At 41.3% G+C, this 20,720-nt stretch overlaps 3 protein-coding genes and 1 pseudogene across 4 annotated transcripts; 2 read left to right on the plus strand and 2 right to left on the minus strand.

Moving 5' to 3' along the window:
• Positions 1–666: 666 nt before the first annotated feature.
• Positions 667–9,071, minus strand: LOC311011614 (von Willebrand factor A domain-containing protein 7-like). Its single transcript, XM_084006653.1, has 18 exons — positions 8,952–9,071; positions 8,160–8,548; positions 7,549–7,753; positions 7,213–7,298; positions 7,028–7,121; positions 6,515–6,643; positions 6,229–6,415; positions 5,761–5,930; positions 5,531–5,643; positions 5,204–5,320; positions 4,860–5,063; positions 4,231–4,366; positions 3,944–4,096; positions 3,625–3,717; positions 3,242–3,351; positions 2,710–2,874; positions 2,292–2,615; positions 667–2,085 (listed from the first exon to the last, which is right to left on the minus strand). Exons 2-18 carry the CDS (start codon positions 8,358–8,360, stop codon positions 1,654–1,656), a joined length of 2,919 nt encoding a protein of 972 aa, XP_083862779.1. The 5' UTR covers positions 8,361–8,548; positions 8,952–9,071; the 3' UTR covers positions 667–1,653.
• A 2,615-nt stretch (positions 9,072–11,686) lies between these two features.
• On the minus strand, positions 11,687–14,214 carry LOC311010825 (annotated as a pseudogene). Its single transcript has 3 exons — positions 14,209–14,214; positions 12,617–12,941; positions 11,687–11,691 (listed from the first exon to the last, which is right to left on the minus strand). The product of its transcript is annotated as an uncharacterized misc_RNA (transcript).
• LOC311011471 (ecto-ADP-ribosyltransferase 4-like) lies at positions 14,064–16,684 on the plus strand. The gene is made up of 3 exons (XM_084006424.1): positions 14,064–14,298; positions 14,601–14,740; positions 14,828–16,684. The coding sequence occupies exons 1-3, from the start codon at positions 14,286–14,288 to the stop codon at positions 15,713–15,715; spliced, it is 1,041 nt and encodes a 346-aa protein (XP_083862550.1). The 5' UTR covers positions 14,064–14,285; the 3' UTR covers positions 15,716–16,684.
• A 1,437-nt stretch (positions 16,685–18,121) lies between these two features.
• LOC311010412 (GPI-linked NAD(P)(+)--arginine ADP-ribosyltransferase 1-like) lies at positions 18,122–19,818 on the plus strand. The gene is made up of 2 exons (XM_084004896.1): positions 18,122–18,747; positions 18,843–19,818. Exons 1-2 carry the CDS (start codon positions 18,649–18,651, stop codon positions 19,599–19,601), a joined length of 858 nt encoding a protein of 285 aa, XP_083861022.1. The 5' UTR covers positions 18,122–18,648; the 3' UTR covers positions 19,602–19,818.
• The last annotated feature ends 902 nt before the right edge of the window (positions 19,819–20,720 follow it).

Here is a 20,720-nt window from a genome sequence, read left to right on the forward strand (position 1 = left end):
AACATACTATATTATGACTTTTTTTGTTGTTGAAATTTTTACATCGTATACTATGAGTAAAAAACCAAAACTAGACTGTTTTTTATGACTTTTAGAAAATACTACACTCAGATTTTGTTTGACATACGATACAAAGGCTTTTTAATTAATTTTTAAAACATTCTATGAATATTGTCAACATACTATGACCTCTTTTTCTCTCGAAAAACTAGACTGGCTTTTTATGACATTAGGGTTAGGGTTACATTTTCAACATACTATACTATGATTTTTTTCAACATACTATATTTTTCGACCTGCTGTAGACTTGAAAAAACAAAATAACTAAACTATGACCTTTTATGACCGTTTTGGACAAACTATAGTCAGACTTTGTTTAGCAAATGATACAATGGCTTTTTGATGATTTCTTTAAAACATTCTATAACCTGTCTGACATACCAAACTGACTTTTTTTCAACATACTATACAGACTCTTTTTTCCGATACGCTATGCTATGACATTTTTTGTGAAATTTGAACATGCTATGACAATTTTCAACAACTAGACGATGGCTTTTTATACACTAGCAGAGCTGGTATTGGCTGCTCCCCCTCATCCCTGAGGCTCGAGCCAAGACCGCCCTCACTACTAATGGTGACTTATGGCAAGTCCATTTGTTTGGCCTCTACAATACGCCTGCCACGTTTGAGAGACTGATGGATGGAGTACTCACTGGTATTCCCCAGCAGTAGTGTGTTGTGTACATGGAGGCCCCGAAGCCATCCATATAAACCAGGGCAGAACATTTAAGTCCTGTGTTTTTGCTGCCATGTGTGAAAAACTGACTCCCACAACACCAGTACTACACTCCTCCACACTGGCACAGCAGCAGGCCACACTGACAGCTAAACACCACCGCTGACTGGGACAACTATGTACCCCTCGTGTTAATGGCATACAGGTCTGCTGTGCAGGACTGTATGCCATATACATAAACTGCTATATACATCTATAGGACCTCATCATTTACAAGAAAAGAGGTTTTAAGGTCCTTTTGTTGAAGTTGTCAGAGCAGAGAAAGGTAGACATCACAAAATATTTCCTGCAACACCCTGGACTCAAATGGATGGAATATGTTTATGTATTTCAGGATTAAAAGTCTAATCCCAGCAACAATGCATGTCTCATGTCAGGCTCAGGCCTCTTTCAGGAAGTTTATTTCTCTCCACCATCAACAGACATGCTTCTCTTCAAACTGAATATCCCCTTTTACAACAGTCTTTCTCAAATGTGCCACCAACATTAGGAGAAATGTATTCTTTAACGCGACATGTTGAAAAATATGTTCCATTGAGTTTAGTCTGGCATCTAGCAGTCATAGCAGTAATGGCTGCTTCAAGCATTTCTACATGCAGCAGCAAATCTACACACCACCAGGCATATAAATAAAGTGTTGTTTAAATGTTTAAGAGCAGCAAAATAAAATAAAAGATATATATTTTTTTCCAAAAATAAATGAATACTAGTTAATTAGAGTATTTTCTTCAAGCAGTGGTCATACAACACAACTGATGAAAAAAAAAGAAAGACAATTATAAAAGACTTCCTGCGGGGACACTGGATTATGCTCTATGATTCCACATTTACAGTGTAATTTCCATGTATCCCTTTTACTTCCAAAAGAGAGAAACCACAACACTGATCCAGAGACAGTGTGATAAGCTCACTGCGTGCCCGCCGGTGGATGTTGTGTTAGTTGTAGCTGTAGTCACAGGGGCAGCTGTGGTTGCTACTCTCGCCTGTCCTACACATTTCCCCACATTTCCTACTTGGTCCACAGCAGCCAGCTCTACATTCTGTGAACAGCAGGAGGCGCTGTAGGTAGCCACTGTGACGTCCTCGCCCCCTGCCCCGGCCACTGTGCTGGTATTTAGGGTACCGTTCCCTTTGCGGATAGCGACGCTGTCAATGCCAGTTCCGTTGACACCATCGGTGAGGTTAGCGATGAATTCCCACTGAGAGGAAGAGCAGAGCGATGAAGAGGATGGACAGCTGGTGGATGAACTGACTACCTGGCATACCGGGCGGGTAAAATCTGTCACCTGGAGACACGGGAACAGGAAGTGGGAGAGATGAAGACAGGAATCAAATCATTAAGAAAAGAGTTAGAACAAATTCTGGGCAATTCATGTGATCGGCAGTTATTAAGAACTGACACATTAGTCTACATAATGTGACCAAAAAGCAGCAACACCATCAAATCCTTTTATTCCACATGCACCTGCAGTACAGGTGGTTTGCCTCTTACCTTGGCAGCCACAGACAACCTGAGGACTGCGTAGTTGATGTCGGTGGCAGCTGCATTTTCTGCCTCGATGGTCAGGGTCACGTCTGTTCCCGATGCAGCACTGGCTGGTGCTGTTAAGGTGATGGTGCCGTTGGCTTTGCCTCCACTGCCAGCGTCCATGGCGACGGTGCTGGGGGAAGTGGAAGTATAGCTGCGGTCATTGTTGGCTCGCACCGTGAACGTCCCGGTTGCAGAGTCGTTAACAACCCCGTTGGTGGTGGTGGAGACCGTGAAAGGGATGGAGATGGTGGAGCCTGGCTCTATGTTAGTGTTGTTGGCTTGGGCCTGAACAGAAAGAGAAAAACAGGAGCAGAATAAAGGGAAATGTAAAGAGAAAACGCTTTTACTGAGACAGAAAAGTGAATGTGACTGAGCTCACAGTAACGGAGATGCTGGAGGTCCTGATCTGTGTAGAGGCCTGTCTCTGGAAGCCGGTATGGGCTGACCTGGAGGTAGAGCTGATGTCCTCTCCTCTGACACGGACCACAAAGTCACCTGCTGGGACTCCACTGAATGTTACCAGGAAGTTACCACTACCCATCGACTGTAGAGGACAGACAGAGAAAGTAGGAATATGAGATGATCAGAATGACAAATATAAACACGCAATATTGTAAAACTCGACACCTCAGCATGCCAAGAAGTGGAACTGTTGTCCATTGAAGACTTTCTGTGTAATTTTGGCTTGCTAGAGCTTCTTTTAGACTCTATGGAGCATTCAAGGACATTCTATTGTTTTTAAGGGTCAGATTCAAGAAAGCAGAGTGACATCAACTACAATCAATGACTTTCTTTAAAGTAGGACACAACACATACTTTGTATATGAAACATGGCAAGCAAAAGAGTATAGTATACACTTGAGCTATTGGGAATGGTCCTTTAAGTTCATCAAGTGAAATGTTTGACATGCCTGCAGCGATCCGTTGACCTCCGTTGGCCCTGAGTTGTCAAACAGAGTGACCTCGGTGACCTTCACTGTGTCACTTCCTGTCACCGTGACCAAAAGGCTGGCGTTACCACCTGAAAGCCACGACGAGAGAGAAAGTATCACTATGACAGCTGGCTCATTAGACATGAACAGTATTTGTACATAACCAAAGATGATCGAGAGGGTCTTGGAGAGACAGACTAGTTCTGGGCTGATGGGTTGGACAATTAACAATTTGGGGACTGTAAAAGATTTACGGCAAATGCTGATTCTAAAAAAAAAAAAAAGATGAATTATAACATAAAGCACAAGAGAATTGTACAAACTAAAAATGAGGATGAGAATAATTATGAAAGTGGTCTGACCTGAAAGAGGACGTCCCTCCTTGAGACTGAAGTCCCCATGGGCTCCTTCATGAGCTTCCACAAGATTAAAAATGAAGTTCACTGAACTTTGACCTGATGTACACACACACACACACACACACACACACACACACACACACACACACACACACACACACACACACACACACACACACACACACACACACTTACACTGATCAGTAAGTCACCATTGCACAACACTGACAAACACAACTGTAAGCAAAGTCCCGTTGAATAAAATCAGAAAATCTCCTTTAACTCTCTCAGGCGATAAAGTGATCTCTATCATACTACTGACCTGTGACCTTGACAGAGTAAGGCTTATCAGAGTTAACGCTGATTTCCCATGATCCTGTTTGATTGTCAGTGTTGAGGCTTAAACGACGTAGGTTTCCCGCTGTGGTGAAGGATGCCAGAGGACCACTGGACAGACTGGAACTCTGAGACACACCTGGGGTAGAAAGAAATGTGTTGAAACCACAATGTTAGGATAGACTTTTCTAATGGCAGCGAGTGGAGAAAGTAAAAGTCAGAAGGAACAACGGAAAGTACACTTATTTTGAAGGACATTAGCAATAACAACACCTGTGGGGCTGGTGAGATGGAAGGTGAGCGATGAGGCTCCTGTAATGTAGGCAGTCATGTTCCTTAGTGATCCGTCAACAGGAAACGTAAAATTATCAGGACTTCCGGGATTCTTCACGACCTGAAAAACTGTCACCTGAGAGAAGAAAGGACATCATACACTTTGAAAAACAAAGGGTTATACAGAGCTTTACAAAATAGAAATGGCAGACAAACAATGGGAAAAACAATTAAATAGTTAAAAAAGTTATACAACAACAAGCAAAGCTACACAATTTGGAAAAAATACAATTTCTAAAATAAAACCATATAAAATAATAATTTAAGTTAAAAAAAATGGTGTCAGAAGATCTTAGGTGCCAGTCCAGAGCAGGCCTTAAAGTTCAATACTGGCTGCTGCTTTTTGGACAATCTGTAATTTGTGTAAACCTTGTGGTGTTTAAGTTTAAGTCATGTGTAGAGAAAGTTACAATCATCAAAAACAAAAAAACAATTGAAAGCATGAATGACTAAATCTCTACCGGTTAATATTGACTTGGAGAATCTCCTGGGCTAGACCTTTAGAAAGGGAAGTTTGGAAATTGGTCTGAAACTTCAGCCAGGTATGATTTTCGTTTTCAATGTCTTACCACAGCACTGGCTGATGAATCCTCTATTACACTTGTAGCCAGAGAGAGGTCTGACTTGGTGACCTCAATGGCCTGACCTCCAGAGGCCTGGGCAAGGTCACGGTACAGCTGTGCGTCTAATTGGCTCATTGAACGTGACATCACGCCCTGAAGGTTTCTGCGGCGCCGTCGACTGGCCAGGACATCTGTCAACATGAAGGTTACCTAACAGGACAGGAGGAAAGTACTTGAAAAGGTGAGATAAAAAAATATAATGTCCACAATTTTGGATGAACTATTTCTTAATTTCATTACGGAATGTATTGATATTGGAAGAGCAAGGGTGGTGAAAAATCAACTCCTACCGAAGACTTTGTGCTCTCTATAAGGGCAGTGATGGTGCTTTTCAGATGAGCATCTTTAGCTGGAGCGTCAGTGAAGACGAAGATCTCGGAGGATGGTGGAGCAGCAGTCAGGGCAAGCTGTCGGTTTTACACAGGATAGGAAAAATCATGAAAACTTTGATTTGAATGAAAGGTTTCATTTGAAGTATCGCTGGACAATAATTCCATTTTATAATTTAACGACTCTAAGTGATATCGTTTCGTGATGCGATGATATCGTTTTGTTGCTTTACAAAACTCAGTTGTCTAAATGAATGATTCCACAGAAAATTTGAAAACAGATCACACCTGCAGTCCGGACAAGCACAACTCTGGGATGTCTCCTCCCCCACTGGCAGACAGCTTGTTGATGCTGTCTTTGAAGACGTCTGCATTGGTGGTCATGATCAAAGGTCCAAACCCTGAATAGAGGAAAGATAACTGGTTCACTATTTTACAGTAGAACAATGTCCACACTATTGAAAACAGCGTTTGACAGTAAACTCTACTCAAACATGATCAATCAGAAACGTCTGTACCTGGATCATTGAAAGGTACCAATATGTACGCAGAGGGCTCCTGCTGGGTTCCCCTCTTACTGTCGATGATGTCAAAGGAAACTCTCTTAGCCTCCGCTATGTCATCGCTCATGCTGCCTGTGGTGTCGATGACAAAACACAGCACGGAGGACTGGGAGAGGCCCATCAATCTGTGGAGACACCAGAGAGACATAACATAATTACCCCACCCAGCTGATCGTGGGTCAGTGATTGATGGTTACCATTGGACCTTGTGCCCAATAAGCATGATTTTGTGATTTGTAGAACCATAGACATCCAGCCCTCCAGTTGTTTGAAAAGTGCAAGCTTCTCCAGACGTCTAGGATGCAAATAAGTGCTGTTTCAACACTTCATCAATGCCTTTATTTCAATGTGAAGTATTTTCCATGCTTTTGTGTGGCGTTACAGCTCCATCCATCCTATATTCATCTCTGTGCATGCCCATACCGCAGGAAGTTCTTGTCTCCGACAGCCAATCTGATATCCTCCAGTAGCTCTATCGTGGCGTTTACAGCCAGATCAGCTGCTTTGTGGTGAAGTGAGCCGTGACTGGAACCAACATCGTCCTTACTGATGCCCCCCACGGGGTCCTGTCTGCTTGTCTGGTCAAATGGTCCACCGTGGCTGCATTTACCTTGAACCAGTTGAGAATATCTTTGTTAAGTCACAAACGAACATCTGTTCACAACATACTTAGTGGGATACAACAGCAATGTGAAAGTGTTAAAGTTACCTGCAGGTTTCGCTGAAGAGAAGATGTTGAAGTAGCCTGAGGTGAGGAGCCCCTGCTGCAGCAGGTCAGGCAAGAGGTTGTTCTCACAGTTCCCTCCAGTACAGTTTCTACAGGTCGGGGTACTTAGACCTGCAGGAAAAAATCAGTCAATCAAAAGTGGCCTGCTTGATTCATCTGAAAACATGAGACAACAAACACACAAACTTGAATCTGTTAACTGGTATAAATATTTATAATTTCTATGAATGAATAAATAGTGATCCTTGCTGGTTTTAATCAGTGTTAGAGATGTCGTTTACAAAACAGGAAGCATGCTTTGTGTGGGTACTAAGCTGCGGGGTTGCGTGTGGAGTTAAATATTAACAAAGTGCTGATTTCTATGTGTGCGTGTGTGGTTCTGCATGCCACGGCAGGGTGGGGATTTGTCAACTGACAAGTGACGGATAAACAATGTGTCCAGTGTGACAGTAATGTGTGGTAACCACGCCGCAGCTTTGTGACCATACATCCTACCTGCCAGGTTGTTAAGAGGTTGATCTGGTTCGATCAGAGTGCTGTACGGAGCTCTGTTCCCCAGCTCCACCCAGTTACTGTGGCTGTAGAAATCCTTAATGTAAAGAACATAAAACATCAATCACCTCTCACCTCAACACCACCACCGTTCCCACAGCAATCTGCAGCTATGATTATCATCTCACCTGTAGGGTGTGACAGACTCGTCCGAGATTCCATCTCCCTGCGACAAAGTTCTCCAGCTTCACACTGGCCTTCACGGCAGCCACACCTGAACGGCAGAATAGAGGATGGAGAGAGTCAGGTGCACACAGAAGCTGCACTTTGAAACAGGTGAAGTTGCATAATCGTGCCTTTAGGGGGCTGTAAAGAGCTCATTTTAAACATTTGCTTCAACCGTTGTTCTTGCAGCACGACAGCAAAGGAACACATTTGAAAACTTTGCATATTCCTGAAATATATATATGTAAGTGTTTGAGGTTTCCTGGATGTCTTGAGTAGGAAAAATAATGTTTTATCACCTGCCGTGATCACATCTCGTCCCCCTTGGATGGTCTCATCGTCGAAATGGTGCTCCTCACTCAGCGCATAAACCACGTCCACTTTGGCGTTGCTGAAGTACATATTGGCGATGGAAGTCTGGAACATGACGGTGGAGAGGAGAGAGGAGGTTCCTGTAGAGGAACAGGCCCTTTGCACCTTGTCGGTTGACAGGCTGTCATCAATCTGGAGACACGGACAATACAAATCAATGTACAGCATCATAGAGTTTTACACTGAACTGTAATAAGGATAATATGTGAAAGATGTTGACACAATGGGCAGTGTGGGAGCCAGAGCTAAACAAAAAGGTTGCTTACAAACACTATACCTGCAGGAATCTTCAGTTACTGCAAGTGCAAATTATTGAAAGGATATGTTATATTAGCTATAATTAATATATTTACTTAAAATTTGCCATCGTCGTGTCTCTAAATGCCTTCAGTAAAACTACATGTTTGACTGCCACAACTCCTGTGGAAACATTGTATTAATATACCGCCACAAATTTACATGTGTCAAATTGTTCCCATGTCACACAATAGAAAAACAAACAGATAATACTCTGTTTTACTGTGGCTTTCCGACTCACAGTCAGGCTGAAATCCCGTCCCTCAGAAGCAGCAATATCTCGGCAGACCTCAGCTGTCTTTCTGAAGACCGCCCTTTGTGTGATGTCACGGTGAGTGGAGGAATTCCCATCAAATGAGAAGAGTGGCTGGAAGCTGTGACCGAGGCCTGGCAGGGAGAGGACCACCGCCACCACGAACAACACCGTCTGTCCAGCAGCCATGATGGAGGACAATGACGTTGGAGATGAAGAAGGAGACTTTCTCTTAACTTCCTCAACTATCTCAACTCCCTGTTTTCTTTCCCTTGCTTTGTTTCTGCCCCGCTGCTTGCAGTAATTCCACACTGGGGGCAAACACAGAGAGGCTCCTGGCAGTGAACCAGAGATAACGAGGCAACAAGTGAAAACACCTGAGGAAAAGAGAGGAAGAAGGAGAAAGAAGGGAAATAAAAGCATTTTTTTTGCAACACATACATTAAACTAACATAGCATTAGATCTACACATTATCATGAGATTACATTAAAACATTTGTAATGCATTTATCTTATAGGAGAATCTCTATTACTATTTCCAACATAATCCCCAAGAAAACCAAATCAACAGCATCTCATGTGCTATTTAAATATGTCTTTGAATCACTATTTAACTAAATCTGGAAGAAAGTGACCTCATATTTTAAATTTTAATATTACCATTAAAACATGATTACCACATAAAATCATCAAAACAACTATAATACAAATATGATTACTACCAATTAACTACACACAGTTAACTCGATACAGATGCACATATATTTTATTCAGTCTTACCTGTGTCCACTCTGCTCTTCAGCCTTGTTCCGATGTTGAGAAAGTCTTCACTTTGTCAGCATTCCCTGTTTACACTCAGAAACTGTTCGACCTGTTTCTGCTGTTACACTTTAAGTGTGTGTGTGTGTGTGAGTGTGTGCCCGTATTCCTCCCTCTTATAGTTGAGCTGATGAATAGAAGAGCTCCCACACGCCCTGCATTTTTCTGCATGTGTGCATTTGTCTGATTCAGGACATACAGTATGTGTGAATGGGCTTGTCTTTGTATGTAATGCAGGATCCTACAAATGTTTTCATGATTAACCACAGTTCCGTTTTCCATCCATCCATGTGGATCATCCATCCATGTGGGTCAAGAACAGAGCAGGACTTAGGGCATGTTTAGCCTAGCTTAGCATAAACTGGAAGCAGCGAAAAAGAGATAAGGGAAATATTAGAGGTAAAGCCCTAAGCTTTTTCAGTCTCAATACTGATAAGGGAGCTTTGAGTATCAATCTGATACCAATGTTTTATATATAAGCCGTAGAACTCATTCATGGAATTTGCCGGGATCATTCTTTCATGCGTCAGGAAACATCTGGATTGACTGATTTCTTAACTTTATTAGAACAAAATACCACAAATAAATACACAGATATAAATGTGCTGAATTTCTATTTAATGAAATAATGGTAACCAAAACCAGATCAGCCGATCCAGTCAGTCACTGATACCCAAACCAGTTATTTCACTAATTTAAGCCAATATCATATCAGTGCATCTCTAATTGCGATAGTTGAACATGTATATAGAAGGTACGCTGTTGTTTCCTTGTTTGAAACCTTCCATGATGATTCATCCCCCCCTATGGTCAGCACATCTACTGTAAGTGTCGTGAGTGTGAGTAACCTGGCACCCACATACACTTACAGTAGATCCTCTGGCCTCTCCCAAGCACTCCCCTCTGACATTACAAATGACAAGGACCCAAGAATGGACATATGACATATAGCTACTGGTAACAGTAACACAAGAAAATGCTTGGGATACTTGTTCAACATTAAATTGTTACTTTAATACACAATTATGTGTTGTGAAAGACATTTAATTAATTGTAAATTATTTCTGAATTATACAATGTGCATTGATAAGTGGGATTTCTTCTATAGAACAGTTGGTAAATGAGGCCCATTGTTCACTATTGCTACACAACAAATGGCAGCCGCGCTCACTTCATTGTGATAGCATCTTATTTTTTTTGGTGTAATCAGTATAATCCAAAGGCAATACAACCACAACGCACCTGATATTATCTTTGATATTTTCGTTGATGACGCATTTGTAAAGAGAAGTCCATTTTTCAATGTTATTTGTAATCGTCATGGAATATTTCACAATGTTACAGTGATTAAAGTTCATTCAATGATGAGTCAACCAAAGAAATGGGTACTTATTAGGAGAGAAAGAATCCATAGAAAGTGGTTTGAGTCCAAAAATCTAAAAAAAAACTATACCTGCAGGGATCTTCAGTTACTGCAACAATATGTTATTTTAGCTATAATTAATATATTTACTTAAAATTTGCCATCGTCGTGTCTCTAAATGCCTTCAGTAAAACTACATGTTTGACTGCCACAACTCCTGTGGAAACATTGTATTAATATACCGTCAAAGAAACGGATACTTATTAGGAGAGAAAGAATGGAGCAGCTGTGAAATAAATAAATAGGTGAATGCACATGACAACATGAACTTGTGTCACATACATAGTATTTTGTTTCAGCACTGACATATCAGTCCTGTGTTCATAGGGGTAGGGATATGCAGTAGCAAGTCTCAAATCAGAGACACTAGAGAACTTTTACACATATACGTGCACGGGGGCGACTCTGAATGGCGACACAAATTCCTGCTTAACAGCATATTCTGTGCCTGACGTGTATTTGATAAAAGAAAGTATGTGTGACTTACACACAATCTAAAACAACATAGTCAAGAAGATAAACAGAGGTTTAAGGCTGGCCAACATACTTTCACCTCTTCACTCCCTTAGTGAGTATGTTGACGTTTTAAAGAAGTCATGTCCTTCTGCATCAACAAGCAATTGTGGAACCTCAGAGAAGAATGTGTGTGTGATTTGGACTCGTCAAGTAACATTCGTCAGATATCAATACACAGTAAAAATGTATACATGCATACATACACGTGTACTGTTGTACTACCCACTTTGATTGTCCTGTACATAACTTTGGTGGACTGTTGGTTGTTTTAAATGTGCTTTATAAATAAAGTTTGAGTTGACTTAAAGGTGCCATCAGTTGGGTGAGCATTCTTATAAAAATCATGTATCATATAACATGATATTTCGTGAGCATCAGGCTGCGCCCTCACAAGGTTTACTTTACGATTATTTTCACACGGAACACCTGCGTGGTCTCCTGCGTGAAAGTCGTGTGCTTGTCATTATGTGTGTCGTCATGGCAGAATGTGGTACTGGAGACACTTCCTGTATCAGGATCTACCAGAGTACACTGCCAGGTGTTTGTGTTTCATCCGTCTGTGGACAGATGTTGGAAGATGTAGTCAGGACGCTTTGCAGGTGTGTAGTTGAGATCAAAATGAACCATGAACTACACACCTGTAAGGTTTCTTGTCTGCATCTCGGGCAGTTGTTGTGCATGTATTGCTAAAATCCATCCACAGACAGAAATATAAACATCCAGCAATGTACTCAAACCACCTCCGTGGTAGATCCGGCTAGTCTGCAGGAGCACATTTGTGAATGGAAAATGAAACTTATCTGGTGGCTCTTGTGGTGGATAGATAAGTATTATCGATAAGGTTAACTTTCAGTTTAATTCTGTTTTAGAAACTACCTTACAACAAGATAAAGTGGTGAAAATATTCTAAATATAGCAGACACTGAAACAGATATTGATTTTTTAGGTGACCTTTTGCTGCCCATCCACACCAGTACAATGCTTTGCTCCCATGTTGGTACTCATGTCATTTTCTCCAAGCTGGTAGAGTGCCAACTGTCGTCTACTATGGATAAGTAGTGTTTCCTCATACAACCCCACTCAAAAACACTCAAATTATCCCTTTAAATGTTAAATTCTCTAAACTCTAGAATGGTGGTAAAGAGGAAATAAACCTTGTTGATTAACGAGCATAATTACTCAGTGCTATTCAGATATGTTTTGACTTGTCTGATGCTCTTCTACCCTCTATGATGATCACAGAGAAAATGATATAATTTGGGTCCTTTTAAAAAGCCATTGTTTGCCTCAGACCACACCCAACATCGCTGCTAGGTGCGTTGCTTGTAACATTCAGCTGATATGAATTGAGTAACTTTGTATTACAAGATGGCAAGTTAGTCTGACATGTGGACCAGCACCATTTACAAATATTATATCATGAAATTATGAACATCCTTTCCATCAATGTTAAGAGGTATACGATATGCTTGGTGGGATGAAGACTGTAACCATACTTTTGTCTTTTCTGACGCACACAAAGTGATGCCACCAAATGTAAAGCTCATTTTACCTTCATTGACAATGAAACCCTGCCCCGTTATAGTGAAACTCTGGCTGATTAGTAAGTGCTGTTGCACAGATGATGCACTGTGTTTCACCACTTTCACAATAACAAACGGCAGCAAAAGCAATTCAATTATCACACAAGAGATGGCAGAAATGAGCCGAAACCCCTCCACTGGTTACGCAGATATTGGATGCAACTTATCGCTCTCTCCATCATAAACGCAGTCCAAGTTGCTCTTCAGCCTGTAGACAACTCTGCACCTCTGTGTGTCCGTCCCTGTGTCGGTGACTCTGAAAACCTCAAAGGGGGGAATCATTCGGGTACTGAACCGAATCAGTTTGTCGGAGATGTTGAGATGAGGCGTCTCTGTTGTGTAATTTGTAGTGAGACACGTCTGCTGACTGTGCTTCAGGATCTGAATGGCTTCACTTAGGGATGAATAAAGGGAGCGGGACTCGAATGTCTTCTTCGGTCATTTCCCAGAACTCTCTGCAGTCTCAAGGTCCTGCTCGGCAGGTTGCAGTATAATGTTTGTGTACATAGATATGGCAGCGGAATACTGCTTCTCCATGTACTTGTGAGCCGGCTCTCTGGCTTTTTGCTCTGCATGGCTCCAGGCTTTACTGAAGTCTGTGGCAGTGTACCATTTCTGCATGATGGCTTCATCAGTCGCCAGCTTTGGAGCTGCAGTCGTCGTTCAGGTCGTAGGTCAGATCCTGCATGAAATTACTTGAGGATAAACATGTTGTTCAGTGTTCAACCACTAGATGGAGCTAAACACTTAGTCTTATACACTAAAAAAGATAGATGATAGTGGATTTTGGAAGTGCATGTTTAAAAATAACAACATTAATTTGTGAACAAAATAACTCCTTTTATTTTATTGTAAAGTCCTGTCAATCTCAAACATCCTGCCACCGGAGCGTCAGATATACGGCAATGAGCATCAGCAGTCCCACCAAGAGAACAAGAGCACAGGCAGGTCAAGTGCTGTCTCTGACATGCTTGCTTCTCCTATGGCATGGTGCTGGAAAATAGCACATATATAATTTTTTTTTTACAACTTTATTTATAATTTTTCAATATTGAAAACATTCAAATAATTGTTTAAGCATTTCTTACAAAAGTTGTGAACCCGCCCTTAACATATATAATTTAATCAAAATATATCACACTGTATCATTTAAGATTAATAAAAAAAAAAAAAGATTGTGACTCCCTGCAAATCCAAGATATCATATTAAGTGTATAAATCAGCATTGAGAAGAAAGCATATCATATTTTGACAGAAGTTTCTTACTAACCACATCCTGAGCAGCACTATGATGATGTTTTTGTCTTTTGTATTTGAGGAGATGAGCTGTCATCAACCTTTTCCACGGTGAAAAATCAGTTTCAGTGAGCGCTTTTGTGTTGTGACACGATGACACAGTATCTTTTGTTTGTTTTAAACCAGGCAAGCGACCAAACAGGATCTACAAGTGTTAGCACATGTAGAACCTCCCCTCTGAGTGCAAGCAGCAAAATGCTCGGGACAGTGTGGAGCAAGGCTTTAATCTACTCTGGACAAATAAGTACGTACGCAAACAAACAAAAAAAAGAGAATATGCTGCAAACTTGGAAAAGAGAAGTGCTCGTGTAAAAACAGTTAAACATCACATACCAAGATAAGATACATATTAGCTCTGGAGCCTTTGGAGTAAAGGTGCAGCAGAATGTGTGTGCTTTGCCGTCATACCCGTAAATCCTGTGAGACGGAACTCTGTTGCTGGCACACAAGTTATCTACACTCTTTCACAGGGATATCATGCTGCTGCAAGGTAAGCCCAAACAATCTGATATCACACACTGCTGGTGGAGAATATGAGGATGTTTATTGATAGGTCAGGCTGTCAGGAAATGTTACGTGGATCCTGATTATGGTCTGTTGTGTATGTTAGCCGTGAGGCTCATACTTTAACTTGCAGATTTAAGCAAACCAACGGAGACAATGTGAATACAAGTGGAAGGATGACACAAAAATGTATATTTGAAAAATGAATATGCAAAGCCAGATGCATATTCATGATTCTAGAAGGGTTAGAGGATATATTTCAGAAAAAGTATTCTTCTTTTCCTTTAGGAGTGACGTTTGGCAAAGGGCCAGTGTGTAAGCTGAAATCACTGAGAAACTGGGCGGCCCTTTGTGTGTTGTTTGCGGCGGCCCTCCTTTTGTATCATGACCCATTTCTACTCCTCTGGTGGCATCAGAAACCTGCCGAGGTGAGAGAACAAAAACGCACATTTCACCTGTCATGTATTCACACTGAATATTAAAAAAAACTTCTGTCATTCTGTCCGTCGCCACAGAGAACCGGTTCCCCTCTGGACATGGAAACAGATTCCATTGATGACATGTACGACGGTTGCTGGTCTGAAACGGCCTCTGTGATCGACCTGTTCGGCGTGTTCGAGTGGCACTTCAACAGCAACTTCAGTATTGCCTGGGCCTCGGCTGAAAGAGGTGCAAAGACACCCGTGCACGAGCACCTGAAAAAAGAGCACGCCACGGTTATGTACATGTACACGGAGGCCAAAAATATCCAGCGCGATTTCAACCGAGCCGTTAAAACGGGGAAACACGTGTACAACACACAACGATTTAAGTTCCACTATCTCTACTTCTACCTGACCGATGCTGTTCAACTGCTGCGTCGCAATCAGACATCGTGCAGAACCGCCTATCACAGGACGCGCATACACTTTGACCACGACGTCGTCAACACGAACATGCGTTTCGGTGCTTTCATCTGGGCGGCTTCAAGCAAGATCTCATTTGATTTCAGTGGCTACGCGTCTTGCTTTGAGATCTACTCATGCTTTGGTGCCGATATAACACATTACTCTGCCACAAGCCAAGTGGGCCAGGTGCTGATTCCTCCCTACGAGGTCTTCACAATCACCGCTGTCCTGACAAACGACCCATGGTGCAATGTGGTCTACAAGCTCCGCAGCACCGAGGTACCGAGGAGAGATTTAAATTGTGAATTGAATCCGGAGCAAATAAAGACATACTTTGGAGTCATTTCGACACACTGGCCTGCAAGCAGTATTGGGATTATTTCAGCAGGCATATTTCTGTTGATTATCAGTTCTTTGGTGCTTGTTAAACGTGGGCAGAAGCGCTTTGTGGCTGCAGTGTTGGGTGCTCTGCAGGTGCTGATGATTATTCTGGTGATACTGAGAGTTATCAGTTGATCAAAAAGCGGTGATGGCCTTATAATGAAAAATAAATTATCGTCAATTCCATTCAGTGACGCGAGGCTGATTATTCCTGAGAGTCGGATTTGATACTAGTTACATTATTCAAATGTTCCCAGAAGCATTTAGCCTAAAAAAATAGCTTCCAGTACTCAAAAGGCACCATAATCATATTATGGGCCAGTAAATGATTTAACAATAATGGTATTAATAAATACAGAAGCAAAGAACGAATACATATAATCAAAGCGTCCAGTAGAAATGGACACAGTACAAGGTATAAATACAGAACGCAGGTTGTCATCCGTGTGCAGGTATTTATTAAAGAGGAAACAGCCTCTGAGAGAAAAAAAAGTGTGTTTCTGGCCGTGATGACTGTGGTAGTATTAATACAAACATCAAAAAGTCTCCAGCTGATCCAACTGAGCGCTGTGATCAGCTTCAGAAGAAAACAAGTCTCAGAGTTCCTGGTTTCCTCTCTCCTGGTTTTCTTCCACAAACCCCCAGTGAGAGGGGCCAAGATACAAGGATGCACATTAAGAGACTTAAGATGCACCCACAGACTTGTTTTGGTTGTTAAGGTAGCCTCATGTATGACCTGGCATTTAAATTGGGAGATTTTTTTTCTTGGCGGGATTTATAGAAAATACATGGCAACAGGTCATCTCTGTCATGGAAACTGAACATTTTGAAATGTCCTTTATTTAATTTTTGGAACTGAATGATTTGTCATGAGGCCACCCTGTTTGCTATTCCTGTCTAGTGTCTAGGAAGCACATATGAGCAGGGAACTCATCCATCAATTCTCAAGACACATGGAGTTGATGAAATTAAACATTTTATTATATATATATTTTGAAGTAGAGTAGCATTTCAACATGTATTGACGAAATACCCTGCGGTATGCAATGCAATACAGTAATGTATCCTCTGGCAATAATCTCAGTGTTATTCATGCTTTTTAAAATAAACGTCAATACTGAACAATATTTTGTGCTATTTTTTAGTGTGTAAAGGATGAACACATCATACAGTGTGGACATGAATCTGTGTGCTTTACTGTTTATTCTGTGTCTTCTTGCTGCAGCCTCTACACTGTGTGTTGCCCTGTTCCTCCATCACTATCACATACAGGACTATGTTCCTTCAATGGTGATCTGAGATTTACTTGCATTCAATTGAAATACTCTTAAAACTGGACTTTTAATTGGAGAAACTAGCACAGGTAAGGCTTTTTTTTGTTTTTGTTTGTTTTAATATGTAGTTCAATCTATAATTAAATAACGGAAACCCCAGTGTTGCCAAGTCTTGAACAATGACAGTAGTTTGCAGCTCCAGCTCCAAAAGTCGCTGAATCCAACGAGAAAGTTTAGAGTCCTCATTCGGGCTTCCCTCAATGTTATTCCCGCAAAACTACTGCTGTTGTTACTACTCACCGGTTTAAGCTAGCGGCTTGCGGAAGACTCCGGTGATGAGTGACGCCATGAGTGACGCTGTATGAGCCGAGCGCACGGGAAAAGTGCGCGCGCAGGCAAGCAGGTAGGTTGCCTGCGCGCGAAAAGGCCGTCCGGGACCTTCTTCGTTTTTTTTAATGACGGGTGGCTGGCAATACCGTGCATTACCGCCACCTGCTGTGCTAGAGTGTGGGCCAGAGTTTCCTCTGCCTGAAAACATAACAAAATGATCTTCATTCATCCAGTTCCTTATAAAAACTCAAACGAGGCTTTATAATGTCCTTCCTCGATACTTAATACATTTTAGGGATTCAATTCTCCCACCCAACAATTTTATAATTCCTCCTTTAGCTTCCCTCAGTGTGGCTGCTTCTACATTTTAATCTTTTATCTAACCTTGTGTGCCATAACCTCTGTCTTGATATGAACATTTGCTGAGTTATTTCCCCCATTCTCATTCCTAGCACTTTTTGCTTTATTTCATATAGATGACACCCCTTGTTTCCTTGATCCCAACGCCTTTGCCAGGCAGTCATGATATTGCTTTGTATTACTGCTTTAGCTTCGATCGGCTTTACTGACTCACACCATAATCCTATCCTGTCTCTTCTTTCCCCTCGACGTCCCTGTGAGCTGGGCTCCACAGCGAGGCTGCTGCATATGATGTAGTCTGAATCGTGATTCATATATTTCATAGAGTGAATCTTGTCTGTTTTGGGTTGATGTGAATTGCAATGATATGAGCGATGATAATGAGCATAATGTGACCTGTTTTAGCTTATTTCGCTTAATCTACTGCAATGGAATTACAATAGCTATAATATCTGGACTGTACATACTGTTACAAGTGAAATGGTGCTGTTTCCTTAATATAAATACTCAAACATGGGACAGCAAATGCAAACCCAGTATTTCCATTCTCATTCTCATTTGATTGTAGCCCAACCAATCTTTGCATTCAGGCGTATTATGGTTATTTAACAGCCAGATGCCAGATTTCTTTTAGAGCTTATTGTTTATTGATTGCTGTGGGGATTTAAGGATCATTTCAACAAATATAATAAGCTCATAACCCAAACCACATGACCGATACGATCCTTTAAAATCAAAAAGGAAACGTAGTCCTCATGAAAATCCCACCTCCTGATTAAAATGGCCTGCAGCTGGTGAAAGACAAAACATGAGCTCAGCTTAACGGATAACCCACAAGTCACCAGAGTAGTGCTACGTGTGAGAACCAAAGTGTGGTAAGTGAAGAAAAAGAGATCTGCTTTTTGTCCCCAGTTGTTTGATCTAGATTCACTATGAATGACAAGGAGGCTGCTTCAAGGCTTCAAGTTTAACATGATTACTTTAGCATTCAAGAAATTAACATTATTGGGCAAGGCTGGAGAAACCAGCAGATTGAGATCGGATGAATGAAAATGGAAAGATTTCCACAGAAAACGCATTTAAATTGTGTTTGGTGAAGGAAGTATGTTTGTGTGCAGGTCTCTATGCTGGTGGACGATGGCAACCATGGCAGTTTGGGCAGCAGTGCTCATGACATGTGGATTCTCCGTAGGAATTGAGGAGGTAGTGTATCAGATGGGTGCTTTTTTTTGACTGCTGTGTACTGATAACTGTAGTTAAGGTTATCAAATAAGATTTGTATTCCTATGACTTCTCAGAGCTCTGCAGGACACATATTAGAAGGTCAAGCTCCACTGGATTTGGCTCCTAATGCTGTTGACGACATGTATGCTGGCTGCAAAGACAAGATGGAGTACAGAGTGATGAAGGAGTACCTGGCAAATGAGAAAAACAAAGACAAAAACTTCACCCTGGCCTGGGGCCAGGCAGAGAAATACTACAACAAAAAATGGAAGCGTAAAAAGGGAATGCGACCGTCCACCTCTCTGGGGAAAGAACGCATCATGGCTATTTATGTTTACACGCTTGACAATCCAAAAGTCTATCTTAATTTCAATTCTGCAGTCCGAACCCAGAAATCTAAGTACAAGACCACATTCAGATACCACTCACTTCACTTTTTCCTGACCGACGCCCTCCAAACTCTCAACACTCGCAAACCTGAAGAGGAAAGATGTCTCACTGGTTACCGCAGAGTCAACAGCTACTTTAGCCAAGATGTTATCAACAAGGCGATCCGCTTTGGCTCTTTTACTTCCAGTTCAATGGGTTGGTACCCCGGCGCCGAGAGGTTTGGAGATAAGTCGTGCTTTGAGATTATCACATGCTTTGGAGCAGACGTTTCTCTGTACTCCAAGCTTGGAGAGGCGGAGAGAGAAGCCTTGATTCCTCCTTATGAGCTCTTTAAAGTCACGAAGATCGAGAGGAGGTCTGCCCAGAAGACTCTTCCATGCGAGGTGGTTTATAAACTGAAAAGTGCAGGAAAAACTTCAAATTTGAATTGCGCTCTTTTCTGAAATTGTGAAGTTAGCAAAACATATTTGTCTGAGAAAACACAATAGTGATTTAAGATATTCTCAAAATTAATTTGGATATGATTTTAATAAAGGCATGTCACTATGACTATATTTATCTTCAGAATAAATATATTGTAGTTGTATAAATATATCAGTAACTATTATAATGCATGTGTGTATATATAAATTGGTCATTAAAGAGAAACAATATTGTAAAATCCTGTCCAATGTAAAAAAAAACAAACAAAAAAAAAACTTGTATTTCACAATGTGTGATGGACTGTCAATGTTTCTTTTGCAATGTGTTGCATGCATAATAATTCATATGTAAGTAAAGCGACTTGACTGGATGGAACTCCCGACTGTGATTCCAATGCTGCTGGTGACATGAACCAACCGTGGGGGAGCTCATGCATATCATTTATCACATAAATCGCCAGTATGAGTGTATGAAATATAAACTGGTTAAAGGTTTTTTTTTTTTTTTGTTTGCTTCCCTTGACATTCTCAAAACAAACATGTTTACCCCTCCTGCTATCAGTGTTAGAGGAAGTCAAGAGTCAACAATTATTTACACAGAAAATGACAATGTTGTTCAGAGAAAGAGTGACTTTGAGGAATAATTCTATTAACTGTGTGAACCAGAGCTTCTAACTCTTCATACTGGATAATATGTGTACTGTAGGTCTGCCGAGCAAAGCAGCAACTGACTGGATAAACTCGACAAACATGTTTCCTTTTATAGACAAAATTGGGCTTAGCAGCATGCAGAATGTGAATAGCACCAACATGCACATGGCGGTGAAATTGGCTAGTGCTTACGTCATGAATCTTACAGGAAATTTGTGTGTGCACTTATTTGGCGTGCAAAGTAAGGACATTTCTATGTGAACAAGGCTCAGTGTCTCAAGGTTTCTACTTTGGTGGAGGATGGCTATGATGGCAGTTTGGGAAGCAGAGCTAATCACTTATGGAGTCTCGATGCAGGAATTGCGATGGTAGCGTCTATGCTGGATGATGACTTGCTTAAGTGCAACTGATGTGCACTGTATCTGTAAGTCAGGCCATAAAACAAGATCATGTGTACTTATGTCTGTTATGTCTTTAAAGCACTCCGCT

The sequence above is a fragment of the Eutrigla gurnardus genome, assembly GCF_963514095.1.
Source record: "Eutrigla gurnardus genome assembly, chromosome: 3".
NCBI classification, from domain to species: domain Eukaryota; kingdom Metazoa; phylum Chordata; class Actinopteri; order Perciformes; family Triglidae; genus Eutrigla; species Eutrigla gurnardus.

What these genes read in the sequence shown, in the direction of transcription:
- LOC311011614 (XM_084006653.1), bottom strand. Translation starts at nt 8,360, where the DNA reads ATGGCTGCTGGACAGACGGTGTTGTTCGTGGTGGCGGTGGTCCTCTCC. An exon ending in ACGAGATGTGATCACGGCAG is followed by an intron (nt 7,299 to 7,548) that starts GTGATAAAACAT and finishes TCTGCCGTTCAG; the next exon opens with GTGTGGCTGCCGTGAAGGCC. An exon ending in ACCTCTTAACAACCTGGCAG is followed by an intron (nt 6,644 to 7,027) that starts GTAGGATGTATG and finishes TTTTTCCTGCAG; the next exon opens with GTCTAAGTACCCCGACCTGT.
- LOC311010412 (XM_084004896.1), top strand. Translation starts at nt 18,649, where the DNA reads ATGTTTGTGTGCAGGTCTCTATGCTGGTGGACGATGGCAACCATGGCA. An exon ending in TCTCCGTAGGAATTGAGGAG is followed by an intron (nt 18,748 to 18,842) that starts GTAGTGTATCAG and finishes ATGACTTCTCAG; the next exon opens with AGCTCTGCAGGACACATATT.
- LOC311011471 (XM_084006424.1), top strand. An exon ending in GGCATCAGAAACCTGCCGAG is followed by an intron (nt 14,741 to 14,827) that starts GTGAGAGAACAA and finishes CCGTCGCCACAG; the next exon opens with AGAACCGGTTCCCCTCTGGA.